The following is an 8,242-nucleotide window of genomic DNA, read 5'->3' on the forward strand; positions in this document are numbered from 1 at the left end:
TGTGCTAGTAGAGAAACGCTCGCTTTTTATTAATTCTAAACTCAGAGAGATATTTATCTTCCCGTCGGTTTTTCGTGTCGAACGAAGTGCTTCCACGAATATAATCGCAGCTTCCACGAGACGATTATTATTTCACCGACATAATGTTCATTTGTTAAAGGACCACTCGATGAAGTTATATATTGTATATACCTGTGTATTATATATGTATATATATATATATATATTTACTGCGTTAATATCGTGCACTTGTATCTCCGTTCTCTCTCTCTCTCTCTCACTCTTTCTTTCTCCTTCTCTCTCTCTTCTCTCTTTTTCTCTTTCACTCTCTATACCTTTTTCTCTTACATAATAGAATACCAAATAGTTGAATGAATTGCTACTTGTTAATGATTGTTCTAATTAAATCCTACTCTGATATCGTTACCATCTTTCTACATAGATATACATATATATATATATATATATATATATATATATATATATATATATTGACGTTTCGATTAAAAACCGATTAATTCGACTTTAATAAGAAAGGAATACGTAAATAAAGAATCATTGTTTCTTTATTCTGGCAATGATGTAAAACGATAAAAGTGATTACGACGAAAGTTAAATGAAAGGAAAGAAAAACGGGAGTGTGTGAATGAGTAGAGGGTAGAGAGAATGAGAAAGGGGGGCTGGAATTGATGAAGATGAGACGACAGAAGAAGAGAAAAAATAAGAGAGAACGTATGTATACGTGCATGTATATATGTACATGTATGTGTGCGCGTGATTTGGATGTGGACGAGGAAACTAATCGGGCTCTATCAGAGAGCACCTTTCCCTTGGCAATCGCCGGCATAATAAATACCATTAGCAGCGTTGGATAATTTTCTCGCGGTCGTCGTAAGCGTATGCTTATTCGTTCGCGTCGTTGCACTCTTTTCCTCCTGCTTCTCTTCCTTTTCCTTTTCCTTTTCCTCCTCCTCCTCCTCCTCCTCTTCTTCTCCTTTCTCTTGGTTCTCTTTCTTTTGCTCCTCCATCTCTTCCTCATCGTCTCATCGGGAAAGAAAGGACGAAGCGTTGGAAAACGCAAGAACGAGGAGGGAGGTTTATTGCCGCGGATGGACTAATTGATGTCATTCAGGGTGTCATTAACGTCGGTTCGTTCCACGTCGTCGTATATCAGCTCCTAGTGATTTTCTCGGAGGCTGAGAAATCTTTTCAGACCGTTCTCGCCACTTCTCGCGACTTTCCGTTTCTCGAGGGCAGAGCGTGCGCGAGTAAAAGAGAAAAAGATATATATATATATACATACATATATATATATATATAGGAAGAGAGTAAAAGAAAGAGAGAGAGAGAGAGAGAGAGATAAAGAGAAGAGTGACGAAGGACGACAGAGAGAGAGAGAGAGAGAGAGAGAGAGGAGTGAAGTGAGCATATTACTATTGAGAATAAGTACCTGGCTTCGAGATAGGGGCTGCACTCGGCGTGTAAGGAGGGATGGAGTAACGGCACACGGAGGTGGTGACGGGGGTGCAAATGGGGTGGTACAATGGGCACTAATGGATCTCAAGCCGCCGCGAGAGGCGCTGCTTTTAATCTAATTGTCCTTGGTAGCCGGTTGCGATCGCGATCAGTGGTATTCAACGCTGATCCCTTGTCTACTCCGAAAACTACGTCGCCCGTGGAAAAAGGAGAGTAGAAACAAAGAAGAGAAAGAAAAAGGGATGGGATGAGAGAGTGTTTCTCGATTAGCGAGACAGAGAGAAACAGAGAGAGAGAGAGAGAGAGAGAGAGAGACATATACATATAGTACAAATTCAAAACGCTTTGTATTCAAAATACTTTAACGATATAACTTACATAGATATCGTAAAAGGAACATATCGACTCACAAAAAAGAAATTGGTTAAACGTCGAAGGGACATAAAGACTCGTGGCGTGTGGGCGAAACGAAAGCGTACGAGTAAATGTGACCAAGGCGGAGTGGACGAGAGGAGTATTTCTTTTCTCCTTCTAGTGGTTCCATTTAGCAGAAACTTTAACGGCATTATGCGACACGGTCGTTGAGCTAAAACGCGACAGTGTATAATATAGAATACTACGGGGAAGCAAAAATCTGTTCTCTTATCGCGAATAATATATGTTGGTACCATACATAGTATCTATGTATCCATGTATATAAGTATGTCGAAATATAACAATGGCTTACCGAAATTTTACAAAGGGTGACCTCCAAAAAACTCTCTCGAAAAGAAAAAAAAATGAGAAAAAAATAAAGGAAAAAAAAAAGAAGAATCTATATATATATATATATATATGTATATATATATGTATATACATATGTATGTATAATATATATGTACATAATAAAAAAAGGAAGTTCATCGGCTTCCCTTCTTTTTTCTTTTTTTTTTTTCTTTTTTTTTTCCATCGAAACTTACCGGTCTTATCGTAAAACTCGATCACGGTGAAAGATAATACAACACGATGATGATCGTCCTACGAGCAAGGTGCAGGTGTCGTCCAATGTCGATTGCGATGGTGTTGATGACGGTATACTACTACTATAACTAGTATACTATTACTATTACTACTACTATTATTAGTTCTACTACTACTATTACTACTACTACTATTACTATTACTATTGGTCGTACCAGTAGTGGTGCAATAATCGTTGCCGAGCACGAGGTGTACGCTTCGAAGCAGACTCGAACCAGCGATAACGTTAATTCACGCGGCGCGAGAAGCGAAGCCACGTCGGTCGTCGTTACGACAGATAAATTTCCGATAACGCGAATAAATTGGCCCGATTGTAATTGCCATTGTGCGTGTTACCGGTATAAAGCTGGATGAGCTTCGTCCGTTCTTTTGGATCGACCCCTCTCTCATTCTCTCTCGCTCTCTTTCGGTTAGACAGCGAGGGTGGAAAAAAGAGAGATATATATATATATACATATATATATACATATATATATATATATATATATATATATATGTATACATATAAAAGAGTGGGGACACACCGATCGAACGACATCACCAACGACGTTTACACGAAGACTCGTGGGAACGTGGTCCTCTCACAAACGTGTACCCCTACCCAGTTCGTCGCCATACTACGAAATCGTGGGTACAATCCGGAATTCAGGAAATTGTCGTAATGACGGGGCCGAAACGAGGCCGGCTATAAAATCCTTCTATGATTAATGACGCGGAAACGATTTTGCCGTGTCCGTTTTCAACGAAAATCACATAAGAAAATGAAGGTATCGTTCGAGGACATACATACATACATACATACATACATATATATATATATATGTCCAAAAAACCAAAAATGAACTACGACGATTTGATTTCGAAATCGATAGATATGGTTTCTTATTTTCTTTTTTTTTTTTTCGTCTACTCGACATATTATTTTTTTTTTCTTTTTTTCTTTTTTTAGTAACGTACAGCACGTAATCCTCACAGGAGAAACAATTGGTTAAAGGGAGAAAGGAAAAAAAAAATGGTAATTACCCCTCTGGTTGTGGACACGAAGGAAGGCATAAACGATGTTAAAAAGAGTAGAGATACAACAACGATTGATATTATCTGTCTCATATATTTTTTAACATAATCGGTTACCTACATATTTACATAAAGAAAACCATCATCGTTTTCGAAGTTGCACGCGTACTACATAATATTATCACACAGGTGTGTACTTTTTTTATTCCTTTTTTTTATCTTTTTTTTATGTCTTTTTTATTTTTTTAAAAAAAAATCCGGACTCCGTCCTTCCAATCCGCCATGAGATTTATCTTCGTGCGTTCCTTGTCTTTGTTTCTTTTTCTTCTTTCTCTTTTTTTTTTCGTTTTCTTTTCTTGTATTTTTTTTTTTTTCCACCTCCCCTGCCCCCCCCCCTCTCTTCTCTTTTGTCTCTCGTTTGCTTTATTAAACGATCGGTCTCTATAAACGACGCAATCGTTCTAGGAGCGAATCGCGTGTTTTCTACGTGTTTACATTTACACTTTGTATGGTACATACGTGTGTCCCAATTAACGCGACACCAAGCAGTCTTGCATGCGCACGATATCGACTACATATCTCTATGATATCGACATATGCAAAAGGAGCACGGTGACGCGGACATAAACGACGAGCTGAATTTGCGTCCAAGTAAAAATTTACCCGGGCACGTCTTTCGACATTAGTACATGTATACATATTATATGTATATATGTTACGGATTGTCCATTACGGAAATATAATGATTACTTTTTTCGTGACCGTGATTGTATCTCTCTTCGTATTGGACTCGTCGTTCTAACCAATCACAGCTGTTACATTCCTTATATTGTTTTCTTTTTCTTTTCTCTTTTTTTTCTTTTCTTTTCTTTTTTTTTTTTTTTTTTCATATTCCCAGCCATCGAGCGATAACCATCAAGAGAAAAAAAGAACAAATCATTCTAATTCGTTTATTAATTATCTGCCTTACGTAATACTTCTTCAGCCTTCACTCTGAGTACCTCCGCGCTTTGTCTTCTGATTTCATCGTCAGACGACGCCGAGTCATCCTCCTTCTCGTGTTTCGAGCTTAAATTTTGCGGTAAATTTTGAACACCAAGATTCAATGGATGTCCGTGCAAATGATTCCCCAATGTATGACCATTGACGTTGCTATGATTAAGAGAAGAAGCTCCTGGATTTAAACCTACAGGTAATACTGTGCTTAAAGACGCCAAATTCTGCGGTAATGGTAGACCTATATATTGCGAAAGAATCGCGTGCAACGGTGGTAATTTTGGTGCGCTTGCTGGCCACGGGGGTGGGAAAACCGGTGGTATGAACCACGGAAAGGCGCCACTCGGTGGACCCGATGGATCCGCACCTGGTACACCACCGGCCGATTGGAGTAGACGTGCGTGTAGGGACAGCTCGTTCACACCTGCAATCATACGGTACCACCATGTTGTTTTTCTGTTTCTTTTTTTTGTCTTTTTTTCTTTCTTTCTTTCTTTCTTTTTTTTTTTTGTTATTTCTTGCTCTTTTTTTCTATACTTATACCCTATTATTGTTGTCCTCTCTCTTATTTTATTTTTCTTTTATTTTCTTTTTTTTTTTTTTTTATTCTCCGAAGTCAAACCTAAATGAGACAAATTAATTGAAAACAATATGTAAAAATTGAATTTATTCATAATCATCGATCGATCTCACGTTCGTTCCTTTTTCCTATTATTCCCTATTGTTTTTTTTTTTTTTTTCATTCTTCCTTCTTCTACTTTTTTCCCCCTCATAGTAAATGCAGAAACATGATCACGTTGTTCGAATACTACATGATTTATGAAAAATTAACCGACCTTTACTTCCGTCGAACGTCGAACCGTCGACCGTCTTGCAGATCGGATTCCACGCAACGGTCGACGCTACGAGGGACACAGAAATTATATGTAATTATCACCGATTGCATCTACCCTTTTGACTGTACTTCTCTCTCTCTCTCTCTCTCTCTCTCTCTCTCTCTCTCTCTTTATAATCGCAATAACTCGGACGACGTCGATCGACGCGACGTGTCGTATTCTAAAACTCGAATCGTTCTAATTTAATATGCGTTTGTGTCAATAGTCAGAGGAAAAAAGGAAACGTAAACGACGAATTCAACGAATTAATTTATTTTTTATTAGAATAATTTTGATTAGAATAATAATCTCGTGGAATTTATCTTTCATAAGTATTCTATACTTATAGTATTTATCGGACGGAGAAAATTTAATTATTGTCGAGAGAATATAATTATTTTTTTCTCCGTACGGATTTCATCGCTTCTCTTTCGCGATCAGAAAGAAAGAAAGAAAGAAAGAAAGAAAGGAAAAGAAAAAGAAAAAAAAAAGAAAAAGAAAAAGAAAAAGAAAAAAGAAAAAAGAAAACACAGGCCGGGAAGGAGCTATAAATGGGAACGACGGGGGTTGGGGTAATTGAAGGAAATATAATGAGATAATTATCGAGACGACTTACCCCCTTGCTCGACGTGCATAAAGCTTGTATCCCTTCCGAGAGCTTTTTCCTTCTTACGCCATTTGGCTCGACGATTTTGAAACCATACCTGAAAATGAAACGAACGTTAGATAATTTTCTCTGATAAATCAATGAATCAAGTGAGCTTGATTTATAATGAATGAATTAAATTCATTTTTATCATATATGATATTTCTATCAGTTAAAACTCGTCCTCTCATATATCTCGGTCTTCTTACTCTATATTTCTAATAGCTTTATTCGTTAATATTCATTAGCGAGAGTTTTAAAAAGGAATCACTCATAAGCATTTAAAGGGAGCTCGTAATTCGCTGCCATCAAAAAAAAAAAAAAAAAAAAAAAAGAAAGAAAGAAAAAAAAAGGAAAGAATAATATAAAAAAGACAACAAAGAAAAAAGAATGAAAAAGAAGAGGAAGAGAGAGAGGGAGAGAGAGAGAGAAGAAAGAAAAAAAAAGAAAAACAACGAGAAAGAGAGAATGTCGATCTTCAACTCAATTTTATCCTTTTCATTAAATCGAAAAAAAGAGAGAGAAAGAGAGAGAAGTATCAAGTTTGAAAAATATCTCACAACGAGAATGTGCTTCATTCTCCCTCTCTCTCTCTCTCTCTCTCTCTCTCTCTCTCTCTCTTTCTCTTCTTTTTCGGTCTTTTACGAATGGAAAAAAAAAGAAGAAAGAAAAGAAAGAGAAAAAAGAAAGAATACAAAATAAAAATAGGACGTAAATTCTTATACGAGATTCGATTTAGTCAGTCTTACTAGGTCGTTTTCAACGATTAAATCCTATACCCTATAATGCGAAAGATAGAAGATCTTTCTTTTAGAAATCGTTTTTCTCTCTTTTAGAAAAAGAAAAACTAAACTGGGAAGCGTATGAGAACCTTCGGCCGCGCGTATCAGAGCATCCAACAAAAGCTCGGCTCTCGAGGTTGATTAAGCTAATTGTTAACAATTATCCTGATTTCCTCCGGACCCCCGAGTGGTAGCAGCAACCCCTGCCCTCTCTCTCTCTCTCTCTCTCTCCCTCTCTTTCTCTCTCTCTTTCTCTTTCACTCTTTCTTTTTCTCTTCGTCCCTCCCGCTGCTTCACGTTCCCGTATAAATGCTTTCGCTTTCCGCTCGAGTTGTTCGGATTTTTCGTGGGCATCGTCAGAGACCAACGACAGCAATAGCAACAGCAATAACGGCTGAACCAACGACAGCATCGTCGTTCGTTCGGCCTTACTAAACGTTTTACATGTACCCGTCCATTGTGTTCTACGGAAATTCAAAATGCTTCTGTTCTACCAAACGGGTTAATGGCTAACGAAGATCACTTTTCAAATACATACGTATATACGTCGACACATATCTCATCTCTTTTAGATAACATTTAATATCATTGACAATATTAATTAACGTAATAATTAACATTATTTATTAAAGATTTATCAATGATATTTACAAAAAGAACTCTTTAATACTGTTATTATTATTATTATTATTATTATTATTATTATTATTATCATTATTATTATTATTATTATCATTATTATTTATATTATTAATATTATTATTATTGTTCTTGTTGTTGTTGTTGTTGTTGTTGTTGTTATTTTGGAATTTAATTTTAGATCAATGAAAGATACTTGAAAGGGCGCAAGTAAGTAAGTAAGTAAGTAAGTAAGTAAGTAAGTAGAAGCACGAAAGGTTTACTATCTGAGAAAGGAGAAAGTGCGCGCTTACCACTGAGGAAAGAGGGAAGAGGTAGAGGATAAGGTCGACGGCAAGAATCGAGAGAGAGAGAGACAGAGAGAGAGAGAGAGAGAGAAAGGGAGAGAAGAGAGAGGCGTACGTCGGGAGAGGTCGGGACAGGAAATTCAATTGCCTAATTGCTGTTAATTATTTAATCGCTCCTGAATACCCTCTAACGCCTAAGTGCTCGCAAACCTTGCAGCGCGTCGTTTAACCGACCCACCGTCAACTCGAAAGTTTAAATCGCCGGCTCGTCTCGAAAACTTTCACCGTCGTGACGCCGCTACCCTTGTCGCCGGCGGCAGCGGCGGCGGCGGCGGCGGCGGCGGCGGCGGCGGCGACGTCGACGTCGACGACGACATTGACGGCGATGGCAGCATCGTTGTGCTCTCGCTTTTGTTCACCCACAAACACGAGTGTAGAAAATTTTTCAAGTGGCATCAAATTTTACGTTTAAAAGACTTTTCAATGAAAGTTTATATAAAAAAAAAA

The 8,242-nt window shown here is 37.6% G+C and overlaps 1 protein-coding gene across 2 annotated transcripts in view; it reads right to left on the reverse strand.

Moving 5' to 3' along the window:
* Positions 1-3,584: 3,584 nt before the first annotated feature.
* LOC124422908 (aristaless-related homeobox protein-like) overlaps positions 3,585-8,242 on the reverse strand; it is a 13,787-nt gene continuing 9,129 nt past the window's right edge. For both annotated transcript variants that reach the window (XM_046959928.1, XM_046959919.1), the window contains 2 exons: positions 5,998-6,085; positions 3,585-4,930 (listed from right to left, as the gene is read on the reverse strand). In XM_046959928.1, the coding sequence (XP_046815884.1) occupies positions 4,464-4,930; positions 5,998-6,085 (555 nt within the window). In that variant the 3' untranslated portion in view covers positions 3,585-4,463. The remainder of the gene's footprint in view (positions 4,931-5,997; positions 6,086-8,242) is intronic.

The sequence above is a fragment of the Vespa crabro genome, chromosome 1, assembly GCF_910589235.1.
Source record: "Vespa crabro chromosome 1, iyVesCrab1.2, whole genome shotgun sequence".
Classification (NCBI taxonomy): Eukaryota; Metazoa; Arthropoda; class Insecta; order Hymenoptera; family Vespidae; genus Vespa; species Vespa crabro.